General features: G+C 42.2%; 1 protein-coding gene across 2 annotated transcripts in view; it reads right to left on the bottom strand.

Annotated features, from left to right (window-relative positions):
* The window catches only part of LOC148025611 (uncharacterized), a 125,940-nt gene that overhangs the window by 51,065 nt on the left and 53,159 nt on the right, over positions 1 to 21,716 (bottom strand). For both annotated transcript variants that reach the window (XM_087692821.1, XM_087692820.1), the window contains exon 3: positions 6,990 to 7,104. In XM_087692821.1, the coding sequence (XP_087548947.1) occupies positions 6,990 to 7,104 (115 nt within the window). The remainder of the gene's footprint in view (positions 1 to 6,989; positions 7,105 to 21,716) is intronic.

Below are 21,716 nucleotides of genomic sequence, written 5' to 3'. Positions count from 1 at the left end.
CAACTAAAATCAGCAAATATTTAAGACTAGGACCAACCACAAGAAAGATCATGGTTTCATTACGTGGACCAGATCTTAAAAGCACGCAATAATTATAATCTACATGAAGTATATTACAGCATTTCCAAATAATACATAAAATAAACATTGGATACACCTCCCTTGAGATGGCTACTTTCGAGAGAAATGGTTGGTACTAAAGAGTTAGTCTAGCAATCTATAAACCAGATGGATCTCTCCAAACCCACTCTCTTGCAACCTATAGAGTCCTTATAAGAGTCTCTTTTGATGTACCCAATAACTCCAACCCTATTGTGCACAACTTGCTAGATTTGAATCTACCTAACACCTCCCAATCAAACAAACTCACAGTCCATTAAGATTCATATTCAGCTTCATTATCATCGTGGCCATTTTAGTCCTTGGACGCCTGTTTTTTGTGTCAAGCTAATGTACTAATGGTCGCATGTGTCATTCTTTTTATTTCCAAAAGGGGAAAAACTACTATCAATAAGACCCCTCTATACAAAATATCCCAAGCCGAAACAAGGCAGCCATGTGAGGGACTTCCGAATAAAAAATATGTGGCAGCCTCCTACTGTATGCCAAATGTCTCCATCCATCTACCATACAAGTCTTAGGTCTAGGTCTAGGTACCAAGTCTTGTCACAATGAGCCACATCTCTAATCCTCTGTCAAGTGCAACCTGCGAACTCTAACTGATCCACATTCTCTCACCTAAGTTTACCATCCATCTCCACTAAGAAAGTAAACATACACTCTCCACTCATGGCTACCACCACAAGAAGGATCTCTCCTCTCCTAAAGAGCCCGATCCATGTCTAATCGGTCAATATGTCACTCCTCCATTCAAGGGGGTACCACCCTTTGCAAAGGGCACAAGTTCGGATACATCTAGAGAGACAAAAACACAGACTCTACATGAGGCATTTAATAGATCTACAATACTTGAGCTTTACTTAAAGTGAACACGGGCTTTTATGGCATGTAGGATACTGTTCAATGCGATTTGGAATCCCATATTTCAAGATTCTTTGCTTAGTATGGCAAAAAAAGGGCCTTGTTTTGCCTGATTATAATAAAATGTGTACAAAGTATGTAGATAAGTTAACGGTAGTGCCGAAGTTGTGCTTAAATGAAATGTACTTGATTTTGTGCCAATGTATGGGTGCACAATAGCATTGGATGGATGGATCAATTGTCAAAAGGATGGAAGAGGGTGACTTAGCAAATTCTCCTTAGTTGTTCCGTTCTTACCTCGATGTATTTCAGCTTGTGCAAGGCTCCTTCAAGTTCAATAGAAGTAGAGGTCCAGAGTAATGCTTGATGCTCAAGGGGGGTCTCGACTCTCTAGTGATGGACAACTTGTGTCTATAGTGGATCTCGGATGTACTCAGTTTCCATCCAAGGTATTATTTGCTAACAATACATTGGCCATGAGTTCACTATTCATTGTACTAGTCACTATGATTAGTATGAAAATAGGTATGGTTTTTACTCGGGTCTGAGACTATAAATTTGTATTGGTTATCAGTAGTTTTCAGCTGATATATATTGCACATGAATACCATGACATGCAACTTTATGCACATGCATAGTTTATGCTCAATTTATTTGTTACTTTGCCTTAGTCCTCAGAACAATGTTGTTTATGGTTAACAAATGCATGACATGTGATTTTGATGACAATTATGATTCATGTGTGTGAAGTATAACCTGGTTTTGTTGGCTGGAAATTTCAGCGCGTGTTTGGTGCGGACTTGGTTAAGCAATGGCTATAGATAATGTTTGACTATGATGCCTTATGATGTGCAAGTAGATCACTTATGCCTTTGTCACACCACAATGCAATGGAGGATGATTGCAAGGATTTAAAGGGGAGATCTGTCACAAGGACATGTTTTTCTTTAACAGAAAATAAAATCCATAATAACACCTCACACATAAGTACATGGAACTCTGTAAAGAGTAGCTAAGTATATCACAAATACAAGGGTTGTATGAAAAACCAAACCGATGGGCATAATGCCAAACCATTTGAGGGGTAGTATGAAGAAAGGATGCCTAACTCCTAGGCCCACAAGAAGGTCTCCCTTCTCTTCCGCATCCTCTCAGCACTGCCTTACATCCTCTCCCATCTCCCATAGAGAGTCTAGATGATTTCTATCCAAATCCTCAATAGAGACCCCACCATCAATACATCATGTAGGTCTATAACCCTAATTGCATCTTGCAGTCCACATGTACCAAGCTATGATATATCATACTGGCAATAAACTCTCATGGGACATGTATTTTTTAACTCAATGCTTTGCTATAATTAAGTTGTGCACATGTGAGGTGTATATGTGAAGTGCAAATTATTTTAGGTACAATCACAATTTAAAATCCAAGTTAGGCAGTGGGGGACATTGGAAACAGTTGATACAATTTATGTTGGACAAGTGCAAGTGGGTGCCTAGTGACAATCTTAGCCCTATGCATTAAATGGATCCTTAGAAATGACTTGTGGTGTATTTGGGCTAGAAAAAATTAGAAATTTAGTGCCCATACTAAGACTAATAATTGTTAGAAAGACTTTCAAGGCTCAATACATTAAATTGTGCAAGGGCAGTGACTAATTTGTTGTCAATCCTATACGATGCAAGCCTATCTAGGCAGCTCGGGCTGAGAGAGGGTCATTTTGCTGTAGGCAACTGCTATTCACAAAGTTTCCAGCTATCGCCTATCACGAGGATGTGTATTTTTAATGTTTAGCTTTGGCATTATTAAGTTGCGCACATGTGAAATGCAAGCCAACTAAGTGATAGTGAGACCTTGATAACCCCCAATGACCAGTGGGGGTAACATTGGCAAAATTTATACAAAGTTATGCGGACAGGTACTTCTGGGCGGTTGATGTCACTTTGGGTCTAGACCATTAATTGGGCCATTAGATGTCCAGTGGCGACATTAGAGCATTAATTAATAAATTAATGCCAAGTCCAAGGCCAATCAATGTTGGGACTGTAGATGTCTTGTGGGGGTTAGCACATTAATTGTGGATGGGCACTAGCCAATTCTTGGGCAAGGTCAAAAGAATAATTACAATTTTGCAAAAATTAAATTCTAAAAAATAACTATTTAAACCGGAAATTGCTTTTGGAAAGCTTCCAAGTGGCAAAACAAGTTGCCACTTGTCCAAACTTCCCGTTCAAACTAAAGGACGGCTGTTTGGGGGTTGGTTGAGGGTCATTCTAGAATTCAAAGAGGCTGAGGGAGGAAAGAAGAGCCATCGGATGAGCTCTGAAAGAGCCAACAAATGATTGAACAACGCAACAAGACAGGGACAGCAAGTTTCCTTCACCGCCTCACTAAGAGGTAGTGGTAGAATAGGAGAGTTTGCCAATCGCACTAGAGTTTTACCCCCCTTTTGAGGCTATTGGCACCATAAAAATTGCCATCAGAGCTGCCGATCAAAAGATACTCCTTTCAGCTGATTTTCCCTCTCTACATCTTCCTCTCACAATCCCTCAACTATTCTCAGCAATTTCCCTTTTAATTCGCATTGGGGTTTTACCCCCCTTTTAAGGCTATTGGCACCATCAAAATTGCCATTAGAGCTACCGCGCAAAAAATACCCTTTCAGCTGATTTTCTCTCTCTATATCTACCCTCCTCAACTATTCTCAGCAATTTCCAGTTTAGGGGGTGAAAGCAATTGCAGAAATTGCTGCTGAAAACCCTAATTTATAGCAGAAATCAAGGTTTCCACATCCACCTCGGGATCCATGCCTAATTATTGAGAAGACCCAACACTTGTGCTGCAGCTCAAGAAAAATACCATTGCAGCTGAACCACGAGGTAGCCAATTCACCATATATTGAGGCCCACATGCAAGAGATTGAAGACCAAATCTAAGCCCATGTTGTTGTACAATCAAGGGGCAAATTGTGCCCAAGTAGTGCTGGTCAGTCCCTAGAGGTGTCAATGCCACTCCAGATGCTAGGGATGTTGGTGACACTACAAGTGACTAAGAGGGTTGCCCCTTTGTAACCTTTGACCAGGGAGAGAGGGCTTTGGCACAACCCCCTCTACTGCATCAAGTGACATGATTGGGTCCCCATACACAACAAGCTTGGGATCTCTAACAGCTCTCTATTGTCTCTCAAACCACCACCCTTTTCCCTACTTCTCTCTTTGTCTCTGTTTCTAACTCATCCAACTAGCAGCTCCTCTCCTTTGTCCCTCCCTCTCACTCTTGCAAGGCATAGATCCTCCCCCCTCATCCTGAAAGGAGGCACAGGAAGGCCTAGTAGCTTCTCTCCTCTACTACATCTTGGGGTAATCTGATGCAAAAAGGCCCACCAGGTACAGGCAAAACACTGCCCTGATAGGCCAATGTAGTATATGGTCTAGAGCATGAACCCCCCATGCATCGATGGGATCCTGACGGCTCAAGTAAGGCCACCCCTTTGCCACCACATTTGTGAAGGTCCTATCTTGATGAATCACACACCCAAAAGCTTTGCCAATCTGGGCCATATGAGGCAAGAAGTACTTGCTGAGGCCTATAAGTACTAAATGATCCTTACTCTCAATCCATCTATCAAAGAAAGCCACTGCAGTACAAAAATCTAAAACCACTTTCACAAATTGCCACAATGTGCTAAAGATGACATTCAAGCTCCCCTTTCCAAGCAAGGTTACTTTCAACACCCTTGCAGGTTGCCTGCAAGAGCTGTCTATATCATGCCTTTAAGAGCATCCATCAGTGGTTTGCTACTTATCAATCAGCCCACTAGACATGACACCTCCATGCCCACCACTCTATCTCTAATGTCGAGCTCTACTTCCAGGTTGAACTTGATTCATAGGAGAGTATCAGTCACGGGAGTTACGGGGCTGCACTAGAGTCCCTTGGCGAAAAGGCTGCACCAGCTACTTTCTCATGAACCAAGTTTTCTCCTTCATGATGTTCTGCAACTACCTGTGTTACTGAGTTTTCAGCGCTCTGCTGGTCATTTTCCATTTCTTACGGGGAAGGGAGAATCAAGGACAATAACACTAACATTGACTGAAAACATGCTGTCAGTGCTGGGGAGGATCATCCCATGATAGGCAGGTGGAGACAGCTTAGGGGGAGGGCTGGAAGAAGGGAGGGAAAGCAGGCGCAGGGCAAGGGGAGGGGGAGGAGGGGAGCAGTTGAGAGGCTAAAAGAAGGGACATGCCAGAGCTGGAAGAGAGGGTGCAAGTGCTGCTTGGTAGGTGGAAGTTGGAAGAGATGATGCAGGTGCAGGAGGGAGTTGAGTGAAGAGCCGTAGTGCTGCTGGGGCTGGCAGGGACAGGCAAAGCTTGCAGAGGCAGGCATGAGGCTGGAGGAGCAAGTGGGATGCTCGCAGTGTACATGGGAGGCTGACAGTGAGCAGGCGGAAGCTGAGGGACCTGCAGCAACAGGGAAAGCAATGACGGCAGCAGCCCAGCACTGCTGGGAGGTGGTCATCAGCAACAGCGGGGTTCATCAGCAGCAACAGGGTCAGGATTATTCATTGTGTGTGTCATTCATGCAGAATGTATGAAATCATTGTCCACAGATTATTCTCTCTGCATCAATAGTGATCCTATCGACTCTGTTTGATTGTAAGCTTTGCCTTGTTATTTTCTTTTTTGGCAAGTTAAAATGTGGCTAATTACACTATCAAAAGAAACTCAAAGAGGTATAACTGCTCGACAGTCTAGCTAGAGCTAGATGAAAGCAACAACATACAAATTTAACTATGCCCAGGGGTAAAGGGGGTGTAGCACCACCAGGGGATACCATCAGGAGCAAACAAGCTACAGATCACCAAATTACATCTATTTTCAGGACTCTCACACAAATTTGGACAGATATCAATCATAAACCTCTGAGATAGATAAGATGGACTGCGAGGTGATTTTAAGTATGATGCAAAACTATCAGCCTGAATAATGAGTAGACCCTGCCTAAATCCACCTGCATCAGCTGTGTTAAGGTTTGACAACCAATGAACAGCGAAGAGAATACTTACCCAACCACATGAATTGTCCATAAATATACAGCCCATGGATGTAGATTTCTACAAAGCCATATGACTACAGCCTGCTCATGTAATCACAAGGCTGCTACTTCTTCTCATTTGTAGATTGGTTGACTGAAAAAATACTAAGTTATTGGAATGACTTCTGAAATGAGGGCAGAAGAGAACACATTTGCTACCAGAAAACCTAACAGCATACTACCTTTCACAAGAAAGCCCACCTGCTTCAAAATCATGAGGCAAGTTATCTCATTCTTTATCTACCCTTCGAAGGTTGAGTATTGCTGTGGCTAAACAGAATGAAATAGGGAAGTCTTCCTGCTCACTCCATGCTGTTTGCAATCATTTACCTCACTTAGTGAATAACCAATCTCCGCTTCTGGAGATCATTGAAGGTCTGAGCATGGCCTTAAAAAGAGTGACAAAAGAGCTGCAGAGATGCTGAAATTTTGATAATTTAAACATCTAAAATTATATAAGCTTTGTTACTCAGCAGGAAATCTCAAACGATAGGGTTGTCACATGGCCTTGGCTTTCAGTTGAAATATGATTGCAAATCATAAGATATTGAACAAAAGGCTGCTAAAACGCTGAACTTTTGATAAGTTGAACATCTAAAATTATATAAGCTATTGTAACTTTTCAAGAAATCTCAAACAAGGGCTTTCAAATGAGCCTTTCTTTTCTGTTGAAATATGTTTGCAATCATAAGACTTTGTTTGATATGCTTGGTGAACATAACTAGGGCCATCTGGTTGTATTATGAGCTGTAACTCCATTAATCTTCTCACTGCTGCAGCAGAGTATATGAATAGGAGCCTGCCACTTACTGGTTTTGCAAACCTCATGCAAAATTGATGCCCATATAAACAGGATTTCAATTAAATAAGCTAGCCAAAACTGGTTAACTGTTCAGAGAGGACTACTGAACCTCCTCAAAGCCTCTTCATCCTTTCTTGACCAGCGGCCTAAATGTGTGCCTTCTTCCAAAATCGAATGAGCACGATAACGAACTGCTTGGCGTGGCCTATGGGGGAGGCAAGTTTCTGTTAAGTACATTAAAGATTGCATTAGGGATTAACACTGCAATAGTCTGAAATGAAAAAGCATATTCTAAGATCAGAATTTAGCACTGCACTAGTCTGAAATGCAAAAGCATATTTTAACAACTGTTATTTTAATACAAAACATTTAATCTTGTAACACTACTTAAACCAATGCACCACTAAAACTAACTCCAAAAAATGATTTTGGTCCATGGCTGGCAGCACCTTAGGCCAAATAACTATCCTACAGCAAAACTATGGTAACACCCTTCCTGGAGACATTAATACAAAACACTTAAAGCAAATGCAATATTGCAGATACTCTTCACCTACACAGATCAGGACTCATCTCAACATAAATTGCTATAGCAAGTTGGTCTCATCTCAGTGTACGTCTCCATGAAAATCAATTGAGGACAGAAAAGCTTTCTGGTCTTATGAGAGAGATGATAGTCAGTTGGGGAGTACTGGCTTGGACTACCTATACAGGACCAGCGTGTGCGAATGAGTTTTAAGGGGAGCCTATCTTTTCATATTTCAATCCACTAGACAAGAGTCATCCACATTCCGAACTCCACTTGAACAAAGTGGAACAATTCAATAAAATCAATGATGCTACTTGCACCTGTAGCAACTAGTACCACTATCCACTGCTTAATCATTCTTTGTAGCTTTATATGTGGTGACAAAATAGGCCTAGTGTGACAAGCTATCTTCACAACTGTATCCTGAACCAAACATCAAGCTCAACTATGCCAAGACAACATGCTCCATTGGCAAACTTGACTAGAAAGTCCACTAAATATAATCTTGTCTGAAAACTACCCAACCTGAGCTCCATGTCCAAATAAACCCCCTTTTTGTGGCCTCATTGCCTTATCATCTGTGCACTAGTAACATTCTGAAACCTGCCTTAAGGAACCCAAAGGCCAACAAACCACATCTAAGAAAACACTTAATTCAACATAACTGTAATTTCAGCAAATAAAATCCACACATAGTTATAGCTAAAGTGCTCCTACACCACAGATAATACTTGTTGGCCCCAAAGCTCACCACCCCTTTCAGTCTTTCTTTAAATTACTGAAAAATGCACTGAATTAGATTCAAAAGCCTGAATCCCCAACAATTTCCCACTATAACTGATGCATAGCTGCTCAATGACATCATCAACTGCACTGTTGGTCTTCAACCAGCGTCCAAAAGTCCAAAGGAAAACTTCTGCCTGCCAAACCCTAAAAATGACAGCCAGCATTTAAGCCCGATTTGAGGCGCATTTGCCTTGATGACTATTCTACATAGTCCTCTCACAAAGAAAGGAGTTTCTCACAACAAAACTATGAGAAAAACACTTTCTTTACAAAAAGTTATCCAAAAAGTGCACGAGGCTCAAAACTTAGAGAAGAAGAGACAATCTTTGTCTGTTGTGGTGTAATAACCAGTTATAATGAAATTTAGATCAAAATCAACAACAATACCTATTGATTATGGAGTCATGGAGGTGCCTAGTAGATTCTCCAACTCCCACACGTGTTATACTTGCATTCTTTATAGCTAAAGAAGAGAGAATAAGCAACCAACTGATCAAGAATGCTAGGAAGCCGGGTGTGGGATGCCAAGAGAGGAGAAGAAGAGCTGCAAATGGCAATCCATGCCTTACAAAATGCATCAATCCATGTCACACCCATGAGTTGCATTTAATGATAATGGTGTTGCTTGTTAAAACACAAGACCGTTGCTTGGTATTTAATAGCTACTAGCTAGGCAAAACTTTAATTGTAACTTAATTCTGAGGTCCAAACTTTCAATTTAATGAAAGTTTCACTTCCACATTGCGCCTTGTTCCTTTTGCCTTGACCTTGCACATATAGCATGTACATTTGTCCAATGCTCATCCAAAGTCATCCAAAGTCAAATCCCTCATTGTTGGTGCAATGGTCATCGTACCAAGAGCTAGGACTACCAAAATTAGAGTTCATTTTTTATTCAAAATCTTAGGTGAATTTTAATTGAATTATTAAGCTCATTTCTTATTCTAGTGGCACATTCCATAGGATGTGGGATGATGAGGCCTAGATACCTCAACATCAATGTGTACAATGTTGGTAACAACCCCTATAGATGTGACTTCTCCAACCATATAAACATGATTGGTTTTCCTTCTTCATTTTTGCATTGGTAGCTTTGGCCAATAAGCCCCCTTTAGAGGCCTAATTGCCTCATCATGCACGCACTAGTAACATTCCATAGGATGTGGGTTGATGAGACCTAGTTACCTTGTCATCAAAGTGTTGGCATCAACAAAGTTCACGAGAGAAGAAAGAGATTGATAATATGGGTGCCTTGTGCAGAGCAAACAATCCCTACTTTCCACATTGGTCACTTTCTTCATCTTCACGAATCTCTTTTTGAAATTTTTTTGGTTTCTACTTCTCTTCTATGCTACTCCTCTAACCAACCACACAAAAAACTTCTCTATAGAGGAGTGATAACGAAAGAGAGAACACACAAGTGGAAGACTTGTGATGTGCCATTGAACAAAGTACAAATCTCATAAATAAGAATTGTTGCTTTAATATGAAATGTTTGATATGATTAGAGCAAGAGAAAGCAATGAGAAAAAGGGAAAGAAAGAAAGGAAGAAAGAAAGAAAGAAAGAAAGATGTGTTTATGTCTCCAAAATGCAAGAATGGCCAGTGAGGCAAAGAAATGAGCGCATTTGACCATGTCGACTTGGCACAAGAACTGCAAGTATCAGCTGAAATTATGAGAATACCCAATGGAAAGAGGAAAGTGAACGTGGAGAGGAGACAAAGAGAGAACGGAGGAGAGAGAAGGAATAATGTGACTGCAATGGCTGAAGGCACAAGGCTGCAACAATCAATCCCAACATGCATCTCTACACGTTAGTGTAGGCACCAAACGGTAGCAAGGGGATGAGAAAATGAGGAGGACTAGCTGATCACCAACGATCAATGATGGATAATGAGAAAGGGAGGCTAGGCCGCATATATATATGCAAAAAGTGGAAAATCCCTAAATAGGGTCAAAACCCTAAAAATGGCTAAAAGTACCCAAAAAGAAATGCAGTAATGTGCCCTCCATCCAAAGCGTCTAAAACACATAAAATGGCAAACCAATACAACGTTAGAGTTCCTAATGTCCTTGTCTAACTCAAGCTAAGGCTCAAAGGCAAGAGATGAACCACACAAGACACACATGATTGCCAATACCCCCCTTCATATTGTAGATATGGCAGACAGCCAAAGGAGATGCAAATTCGAGGGTGGCAGGAAGAGAGCCAATGCTGATAACATCCATTGATGAAGAAAGCCATCCAAGGAGTAAGATCCCCTCTCCATAGAAAAATCTGATCAAACGGAAGGCCACCAAAGGAGAAGGGAAATGGAGAAGCCTTGAACAGATCACTCCTAAAAACTCTAGTCAGGGATGGGTGAGCCAAGCCTCTAACCCAATTGTGAGACAATAGCGAGGAACTATCAAAGGCGCCATAAATTGCATAGAAACAACAAGGACCAAAGGCCAAGCAGCACAGGATGGTGACTCAATGATGAAGAAACAAATCGCCACATAAAGGAAAGGCCCGAAGTAGATTAGAAACCCTGAAGAAACTCCTCATGATCCTGGGAAGCCCCCTCTTAAACACAAATGGCCAGGAAATCCACAGCCGCATCATTGATATCATCCCCCTCTGAAAGGGATGGGAGATACAAGGGAACCATCAAAGGAGATGGCGAGGGATAGGATGGAACCTACGGGATAAATGATGCACAATCGGAAACAGATGTGGCAATAAAAAGCCGCCTACACGAAGGAAGAGAAATTGAGCATAGATAGCCCTCTCTCCTACCAACTTGTCACAAAAGTGGCTCCAATAGAAAAATCCTCAACACGGTAAAGACAACGCAAATCCCGAGTCTAGGAAGGCCAGAAACTAAGAGAAAAGAGAGGCCCGAGTCAAAAACATGTAGAGCCTCAGAAACGGAGCTCCATGGACGATTAGACAATAGAGGCAAGGTGCCAACAGCCCTAATAGACACTGAAGAAAAATCACCAGCAGTGACAATACCCTCTGACAAACGGAGATCGAGTAACAAATCGCCTTGCGGAGTCATAGGACTCAATGCACCACTATCAAGGAGCCAAGGCTGCTCAGAAGACAATTGAAGAAGACTCCACCTGATAAATGTGTAGAAATAGGGACTCGAGGGTGACAAAGTAGAGGTAGACAAAGGCTCCCCTTCATTGTTGCATGAAGGTGAGGGTATATCCTCCAACAGTTCTCCTCAAGGTTGAAGGTCTTCCCACAATGAGGACATGTAGAATATCCTCTACACTTCCCCACAAAATGTGATTGGAGTGAGAAGATGACTCCAACTTCTTTCTCTTCCCATTTTTTCTACTTGGCTAGTACTATACTTGAAGATAGTCACATAAGCACAGCTATGTGCACGGGCTCTGCAAGAATCTTGCTCACTGTGATGCACATCCAACTCAAGCACCTATGCAACAAGCTCCTCCCACGTGAGTCTCTCCCGCCTATGAGAAGTGAGAATACTAGTGTAGAACACATCATATGTTAGTGACAGAAGATGTGAGTGAAGTGTCACAACCAAGTCCTCCAAAGAAATGTCCATACCAAGGGATACAAGCTCATCTTGAAGCTCTTGCATCCTCTAGATGTGATCCCTCATCGTAGGGAAATCTACGAACGACAAAAAGTTGTTGTAGCTTCAACTCAAGAGATAATTGATGCCCAAATGTCTAGATCCGAAAGAGAGATGCCAATCTCCTCCAAACCTCTATGGCAGTCCAGGTATGTCTAACATGAACAAGCACAAAATCTGTACAACTCACAAAGAGAAAAACAAGCTCTAGCATTCAACCGATCCCATAAAGCCGCCAAATCCACAATCACATCATCGTGAGGATCCATGGTAGGTCGGGTATAGGTGAAAAAATCCCAAAGGTCACAATCGTCAAGGAGACACTCCATGTGGCATGACTATAGAGGGTAGTTTGTCCCATCCAGCTTGTCGGATGTGAGTAGAGAGGGTAGGACACACACCTACTCTGAAGCTGCCATCAATGCCAATTGGGGACTAGAATCCCCAACAGAATATAGCAAAAAAGAGAGATAGGATGGTAGTCGGTCTGAACCATAGAAAAACGCAAATCAGAGAGGACTACCTGTTGTGCTGAATGTCACTCTGCTCAAAGAGAAGAGCCTAGCTGCACAAACCCAAGTAGTAAATGACCAGCACCTATAAATCCTCAATAAAACACAGATGGGCAATGGAGAAAATAGCCGCTAGATAAGATTTGGACACCACCCCCTAGCACTATAGAAGATGCTACACAGGAAAACACAGATAAATGGGCTGCCTGCATGAGAACGTAAGCCTGTTCTTGCAAAACTAGTGCCACCCAGCCTCTATGAAGGCCGTCTAGCCTGTCAAAAGCTGCCCGGGTGCAGAAATAACACCGCCCAGCCTGTCAAAAGCTGCCAAGGTCAAAAACAAAAATCTTCCTGAGTAAACGCAGCACTAAAGGGCTAGAATCAGACTGCCTTGCCCTGTTTGATTCCAAACGCCAGGTCTACAGCACATGAGGACGCCCATCCGCAGCTCTAATATCATGTGAGAGTGCACAACAAAAAGAGAAAAGTGCACAGGGAGAAGAGACAAAGAACGTAGGAGAGAAGGAACTATGTGACTACAATGGCTGAAGGTACAAGGTTGCAACAGTCAACTCCGACACGTAGCTCTACAAGTCAATGTGGACGCTAGATGATAGTAGGTGGATGAGGGAATGAGCAGGGCTGGGTAATTCCAAAGGATCAATGATGGATAATGAGAGTGAGAAGGTAAGCCGCCTATATATAGGCAAAAAGTGGGAAAACTCTAAATAGGGTCAAAACCCTAAAAATGGTCAAAAGTGCCCAAAAAGAAATGTGCTAATGTACCCTCCATCCAAAGTTTCTAAAACCATAAAATGATAAACAAGTACAATGTCAAAGCTCCTACTATCCTTATCTACTCAGATTCAAGCGCACAAGCAGGAGATGACCACACAAGACACACAAGACTGCTAACAAAAATAATGCACAAAACCATCTCTCAATGATCCTTCATTTGCAGAATTCCACCCTAATCAATAGGATGCTCTAGAAACAATATACTCTCCTCAAGGCAAGAATCTCTATCAGAGGGTGGTCCAAGATAGTAAGTCCACTAAGACGAGGTACTCGTGGTGGGCCCTCAAACACCCCCCAAGAGACACAATGCAAGCCAAACTCACCTTGAAAGGGACTAGACATTCGACTCACCTCCCAACCATAGAGCCAAACGGGCTCAACTGGGAGCTAGCAACACTCCGGGTCACAACCCATCCCAAGGGTTAGCGTCCCATACCAGCAACCCACACCATCCTAGTGTATGGATGTGTTGGCCAACGGGCCAAGAGTCCAAGAGTAGTGATTACACAATGAAAATACACAATAGGGTCTTGAGTCCTATAAATAGGACTCGGCTGCCCTAACCTCAAAATGTTCTTAGTGCATTTGCACTAAGTCACTCCATACCACCGGAACCAATGCTACTAGTGCCCATTTAGATATCTAGGACATAACACTTCCCTCCTTATGAATGATTGTTATTCTCAATAATATCCCCAGGGATGAAGTGAGAAAACGACTCTTCAATGAACATATCAACTCCCAAGTAGCCTCCGCCGCCACGCAGTTTTTCCATTTGACCAAATACTTAAGATAAAAAATTCGAATCCAGTATTTAGTCCTATGGTCAAGAACCAATTCGGATTCGAGTGGAACATAACGAGTAGTACATACAACCAATCCACATCATCCGAGTGTACAGACACGTCAACCAATGGGCCAAGAGTTCAAGAGCGGTAATCACACAATGAAGATACACAAAAGGGCCTAAGTTCTATAAATCGAACTTAGCTTCCCTAACTTTAAGTGTCCTTAATGCATTCACACTAAGTCACTCTATACCACTATGACCCATGCTACTAGTGCCCACCTGGATGTCTAGGGACAACAGGCCCCGTGCTCTACGGAGTGTGGCTGCCTTGTTCATTGTTACCCCCTTAGCTCGTGCACAATGGGAAAGTGTTGCTGTAGTGTTGGTGTTTAGTAAGCTAGCTCTAGAGCCATCTCCAATAAGAATAGTCCTAGGCATCTTTGATCCTCGTACCTCATCACCTTGTGGAAAGGCCCAAACCCATATCTTAAAAGCCGATGAAAACTTGCTTTGATCTCATAATATATAGTACATCTACAAATAAAGTGCTCCTCAGACCCAACCATAGTACAAGGGAGTCTCGGAACCAGGGGAAATAGAAACAACAAAAAACAAAGTATCGGCCAGTTTTAGAAACAATAAGAGAAGATTTGGATTTTAGCATTGAATCCATACATAGGTATTTTAATATATCAATGCACATAAACACCACTTACTCGAATTTTACACAAAACTCCAAGCCTTCATATCACATGAACTTGTCTTCATATTGTCTCCGTATCTTTTGTGTTTCTTAATCTCTTATATCAAAAGAATTGTGACAAGTAGAGTGTTTCAAGACTTCCTGACACTATTTAGTAGCTAAAGGTTGCTAGCAAGGGTTGAGAGTCAATAGTACCTTCTTAGTTAGACAAATCTTTGTGAGATTGATTCCGTCTTCTCACTGTAGATGGCTTTAATGAAGAGAAATAGGCATGCAAACACATGCAATCAAAGTGTAATTTTAAGAATGGAACTAAGCTAAGAATTTGCTTGTCTACTAAAAATAATAACATCTACAAAAGGCCAAAATAACCTATGAAACCATGAGTTACAATCATCTATATGATGATACAACTATCTGAAAAGAGCACTAAATGTAAATGAATAGTAGAAGAAATCTAAAAGCTATAAGCTAACACTAAAAAAGAGAGCTCTAGCTGATATAATCTCATGGGGGTACACATAGCCTAGCTCTAATCTAAGCAATAATCTCATGTAGCTGCATATGCCTAGCTCTAGCCTAAGCAATAATCAACTCAATAACCCTCCCTCAATGTGTAGGCTGAGACTCACTGTTCTGAGGCCTCTTGAGTCTCTCTTGTGAAGAAATATGTAGGCTACCTCTGGATAGGGCTCCATCTCATGGAGTGCACTCTTCAGGAGTGTCTCACAAAACCGTTGTATCTCCAGGAGGAAGATGCCAAGGCATAGCTGATCAATAAAATCAATGACTCTAGATAGTGGTCCAAACCTGTCTCTAAAGAGACAATGGAAGAAGCCTCGAATCTCATAGTATGTGGGACAATGGCAAAAGTAGTGCTTTTCTCTCTCTAGCTCTAGCTAACATATTTGACATATGCGCCCCTTTGGTGGTATGAATCTATATCTATCAATCTCAATCTCTAACTGATATGGAGAGGTATGCACTAGCTAATAGCACATCTAATTTCATGTGAAAGGTGGACGCCCATGTATCTTTGGGTGGAAAACAAATCCATGGTCTATAGTATGGAGAAGATGCTCTCTATAGAAAGCCATCTTCATCCCCAACTCCTGTACTAGTGCCAACCATGTCCTCCTAGTGTCCAACACGGTGAAATCCATCCTAATGACCTTGCCAATCTCTCAACCGCTCAAAGTAAGAGATGGTGCATCTAGGGAGTACTAGAAGGGGGTAGCATGTCCATGCTAAAGCCATGTAGCTCAAACCAAGCTAACATCCATGCATACCAACATGAAGTATCACCCTCTCTAACAAGCTGTTAGGAGGACTCCAACCACTCCTGCATATTTAAATCTAGATAGATTCCATAAGTTGCGCCATTGCTCGGGTGAGGGTCTCTACTACAATCACTGTAGCTGCCAACTCACCTCTAATGATCTCATGTGAGCCTGAGACCCTACATCTAATCAACCTGGAGATCGTGGATACAAGGGGTCTCTCCATGATCCCCATCTATCATATGTACGACCTAATTGACTATGGTGATCAAGACTGTGCCCCCATATCTATACTCCATAGAGTAATGTGGATATGACCAACATATCAAAGAGCCACAACTTAGTACAAGGGTTTTGAAATTGTACATGTGAGGTTTTACCAAGATTCATTGAAAGCCCACTACTCGTTGTCTAGTAAAAGCCCACAGTCAATTCTCAACAATGGTTGTTTAGGCTATTGAAGTGGTAAGGATGAGTTTGAGGTCATCTTCCCTTCAAAGTTCTTCTTCTTGGATGTCGAGCATTTCTATTGAGCTAAAAATTTGCATTACACATTGATAAGCTCTTTATTATAATCCCAAAACATGAATATTACCAAACTTTCCTAGAGAGTATCTCTCCCAAAAGTCAAACCCTAATTTGGAAGGATCCACATCTATAAATAGGAGCCTACACTTCCACTCAGTTCATCTCAATCATGCATTGCAAGTTCTCCCCCAATTGTCGCCCACTTCTCCACTGCTGTGTACACCCCTCTGTGGTGGATACTTGATTTGCACTGGTAACCAGCGCTTCTGCAGCATCTAGATCAGTCTACAGCCATCATAGCCTTGCATTTGTAGCTGGTGGCAGCTTCCAACCTGTCCATGCTGTCAGCCAGCCATTGCTATCAGCATTTGTGTCCCGAGAGACTTGTGTTTGCTGCAGCCAGCACTTTCCCAATCTGCATCTGGAGTCATCAAAGGACACCAGCCTTCAAGGGTGTTTGACAGCTGCATTTGCTATCTACCGCAGTCACGTCACCATTATCCTCCCAACTCTTCTCAGCCCACTGCCCACTATTCCAAGCCGCTTGCTGTGTTTAGCCTGATCCAGACATACAAATCTCTGTTTGCATCTGCTGATCACATCTGAAGGCTTCCTGCTGCCCACAATTCCAAGCTAGAGCCTGGCATTGCAGTGTTCAGCCTGATTCAGACATATAGATCTGCATTTACAGGTGCTGATCACATCCAGAGGTGGCTTGCTGCATTTCAAGATCCATACGGAGTATGATACACTCTCCAGCTCATCTATAACTCGTCCTTCAAATACAAGGAGTTCAAGATTTTGTATTCACTCTACATAGTGTGTTTACTCCATGGAGAATTGTATCTATTCATTATTCGTTCTTCAATGCCCACTATCTCCAAGTTGTTCTTCATCTCTCTACCTTTTTCTATTACATTGTGTTTTATCATACGCGTGTGTTTATCTTTGGTGCTCGAATATTTCTTTACACCCACCAGCTAGAGATTGAGACAAGGAGAGTAGCCCATATCCCTAGAGCTGAGAGGATTTGTGGTTGTGCTAGGAGGAGGTGTAGAGTAAGGAGCACTACATATACAAATGCAGAGCCTACAACACAATCTAGTCAAGATACTCTACAAACTACACTATTCAAAGACACCACCCTTGAACTAGACATGGAGTCTTGATATCAACAACACCAAGGTCAATTCCTCCCTGAGATTCACTATCTCCACACATCATTACTCCAATTGGACACCATGCAAAAGGGTGGGTGGGTGCTCACCAACTTTTTTCAAATAGTAACTGGTACACACTACCCCCACATAGAGTGGTGACACCCTAGAGAGAGGGGGGGGATCATGGATCACAGCTCACCAACTTTTTCCAAATAGTAATGGGTACACACTAGCCCCGCATAGGGAGTGGTGACACCCTAGAGAGTTGACAAGAACAAAGCTACACCTCAACCAAGGGTGTACAAATATCAAACACATATTAGACTACCGAGATGATGGAGATTTGCAGGCAACATGAGCAGCACCTAGTAGCACTAACAGACCAATCCAGATGCTATCCATAGGACTCATCACAAATGCACAATATATTATACCCACCAACCCTAACCGGATGGAGTTAGATAGGATTGCCCCACAGGGTTGTATGATTGATGCATATAATAGCCCATCATTCAGTCATATACCTAGTCTTTTATGTTGGCAATAAAGGGCCATGGGCCTTTTATATGTGCACAGGTGTGAATGCATTGTTAGCACTTGTACTTTTTTATATCTATCTCAAAAACCTAAAAGAGGTGCACACTCTATTGTACCTACACATCGTGCATCTCTCACACTCTCCATTGCTCTGCTGTTGCTCACATTTTTCTCTATCTACCATTGCCATTGATGACCATTGCATCATCACTGCATATCGCTCACTTCAAACTAGTATTAGAGCATCGGTTATCACAAGTGTGCTTCTTGGAGTTCGTTCAAGCTGTATCAACTCGTCCCACACGAAGAAAACAATAGGTCATCTTCATTTCACGTCAACAGTAGTAACGTAAGTCAAACGTAGCTATCTCAAGCAATCCGCAAGCCAAGCGTGACCTGTTTCAAGTAGGCGATCGTCGTATTTCAGTCAAACATCAGGCGACAGCAACAAGCGACAATAGTTTTTCAATCTACGTAGGTTAGGCAACAGCTTCTAGGTCATACACACTAATTTGGTGGTTCACATTTCTTTTCTGGTAAAAATCACTTTTTTTAAAGGTTCATCATTTCAGGTAAATTTGCAGATTGTCATGCACTACTAAGCACAAATTGAAGAATCTCACAAATTGTGCGTGTATTTAACCCCAAAATTTGGAGCTTATATTAAATTCTCTTTCTTGATAGAAAGAAAAGGATTCAACTTATTGTATGGGCGATGGAGGTGAAAGTCACTCAAGGTGATGACCACCTTTAGTGGAGGTGATGGGTGGTATGCAAATAAGGTGAAAATCACATTGAGTGGAATGCTTTAGTCAAGGGGAAGAATTAGCTTGTGTCATTTTGAAGAATCAATAGAGGATGTGACCATCTTGCTCAAGATGATTTTACTTCGATGAGTAAAATTTGGGAAATTTGCACACATTCAGGTCTCAAAATTTGAGGTTTTTCATGTATTTGTGGGAAGTGCACAATATAAGTACAACTTGACAATTTGGGGCATTTGCAAAATTTGCAAAAATTGTGTCAAATTTTGTCTTGAAATGCACTTGCGGTACAAAGTCTATGCAAATTAAGCACATTGGACCCCATGCAAATTTGGGGCTTTTGCAAAATTTGTAAAATTTTGGCAAATTTGGCTTGTGGAATCTACTCGGGACTTATGTTTGATGAATTTGAGCAATTTGAGTAGAGAAATTTTGGAGCTTTTGACCGTGTGTGTCAAATTTGTGCCCTGGATGCATTTGGACCAGAAATTGCAGCAGCAATTTGATGTATTAGCCTGTGGAGCAACTGCAATTACTTGTGGTGGGATGTAGCACACATTTTGTGACTTTGAAAATTGATTTGCAGACCTGAAATTTCTGCAATTACTTGTTTTTTCATTGCTGGTTGGTAGTCATTTTGTACCTTGGCCATTTGTGTGACAATTGGGCTTGTATTTGTTAACATTTGAGTCATTTTTGGGCTGTAAATCATAGCTGGAAGCAATGATAGCAACAATCTTTTGCACATCAAGAAGCTTGAGGGTGCACACAACTTTGCTATATGGCAAAAACAGTGCTATAATGTCTTTGTGCAGAAGAAAAAGGTGAAGCCCATAAAGACAAAAGAGGTAAAACCAACAACCATGGATCAAGATGAGTGGGATGAGTTAGATAAGCTGGCACACTCTACCATAGAGCTTTCAGTGTCAAATACACTACTATTTAATATAGAGAAATAGAATTCTACTTATGCTCAAAAAGGTGTAGCAAGCAAGGTTTACTGGTTGAAGGAATTGATAGACCTTCGTATGAAAGAAGGTACAACCATGTATGTACATATGAATGAATTTAACTCTATTTTTAGCCAACTGGTTGCTATGACGTTCAAGATTGATGAAGAGTTTAAGGCAACATTTTTGCTATGCACTTCGCTTGAAAGTTAGGACACTTTTAAGACGGCAATGAGTAACTCCAATGCTATATATTCAGATGTGGAGAGCTCTTTACTCATGGAAGAGCTAAATAGGCAAAATAATTCAGCAAACAAGTATTCCAATGCATTGCATACTAGAGGCACATCTTAGCAAAAGGGCAAGTCTGAAAACAAAACACGTAGCAAGTCTCGTGGAAAAGATGTAGAGTGCTATCATTGTGGCAAGAAAGACCACTTCAAGCAGGATTGCTTTAAGTGGAAGAAAGAGAAGGGCAAGTGCAAAAGCATTGATGATAGCAAAGATGAGAAAAAGGACAGCTAACATGCAAAAAAGAGCAATGTGAAGATAGAGGAGGTCAATGTAGTCAGTCACGAGAGTGACAGTGGTAGTGATGTACTCTTTGCTTATTCTTTTAGTGCACAGTCATTGATTGCAGATTGTGATGATGACATGCACAATTGGATTCTTGATTTAGGTGCTTCATTCCATGTGACATCACACCATGAGTGGCTTTTTGACTACAATGGTGGTAGACATGGTGTTGTCCACTTGGGGAACAACTATACATGTTAACATTGCAAGGATTGGCAATGTGCAGTTGGCATTTCAGCATGGTTCTGTTAGAGTTCATAGCCTGTTTTTTAGGCAGCAGCACAGTCGGTCCAGCAGTCGGACCAGCTGCACAGTCGGACTGTGCAGTCAGACTGCCACGTGGCAGTCCGATTGCCTGCAGCCATTTTTATCAGGCTGCGCCCCATTTTTGAGCCCCGTTCTAGGTGATTTTTCGCCTATTTATTGCTGACATTTTCAGCAGTCTGGCCATTCTTCTCTGTCGCAGATTACAGACCGGTGCCGTGCAGATTTCTGTCTCTGTTCACAGATTTCAGACAGCAGACTGCTGCAGACTTCGAGGTGGACAGCAGGTCGCATCGTCGAGGTGGAGACACGCAGTCCAGCGCACTGCGCCCATGTATATCTTTGTATTCAGCATACTATATACAGCAAATCTTCATTGTACACTGTCTCTTTCTCTCCCTTTTTCTCTCTGCGTTCTCTCTCTCTCTCAGTCCTACGCTTCCGCACCGCTGCACTCTGACATGGTATCAGAGCAGTGTTTGAGGGCTGACTGAGCACAGAATCAACCTGAAGAGGAGTTTTCATCGCGACACAAATTTGTGTTTTTTGCGTTTAAGGGCAGACAGGAGGGCTGCGCCTTGGAACAAGGCTGAAACGAGTGTGGGCGCACAGGAAAGGAGTACAGGTGGTGGATTAGCTGCTGTTTACTGCTGTTTGACGCGGAGGAAGTTTGAGTTTTCAACCTAAAAGTGCAGGTTTTGCTTTTTCATCGCCTCCGGCGGGTGAAGAAGCTTCGGGACGCGGAAGAGCCTTAGCAGGCTGAGTTTTCTCAGTCAGAGGGGGCTGCTTTTGCGTTTGAGAAGGCATTGCAGGTAAAGATGTCTACAGAGATGGACTTGGAGTTCCAGGCGATTATGGACCGGAAGGTGCCTGTCTTACCGGCTCTTCCTACAGATCAGAAGCTCGACGGCGACAACTACCGCGTTTGGCGCGTTATGATGTTGGCCATACTTGAGTCCTATGATTTGGCGGAGTTGGTACAGGAAGATATTGACCGGCCTTCGGTAAGAGATGAGTCCAAACTCTCTTCCGATGCTCGTGCGGAGTTGGCCAGGGCCCAGT

The sequence above is a fragment of the Lygodium microphyllum genome, chromosome 14 (assembly GCF_053477565.2).
Source record: "Lygodium microphyllum isolate KBCC chromosome 14, Lygodium_microphyllum_v1.1.10, whole genome shotgun sequence".
In the NCBI taxonomy this organism is placed as follows: Eukaryota; Viridiplantae; Streptophyta; class Polypodiopsida; order Schizaeales; family Lygodiaceae; genus Lygodium; species Lygodium microphyllum.
Note: the sequence above shows the minus strand (reverse complement) of the source record. Positions and strands in the feature narration are given on the sequence as shown.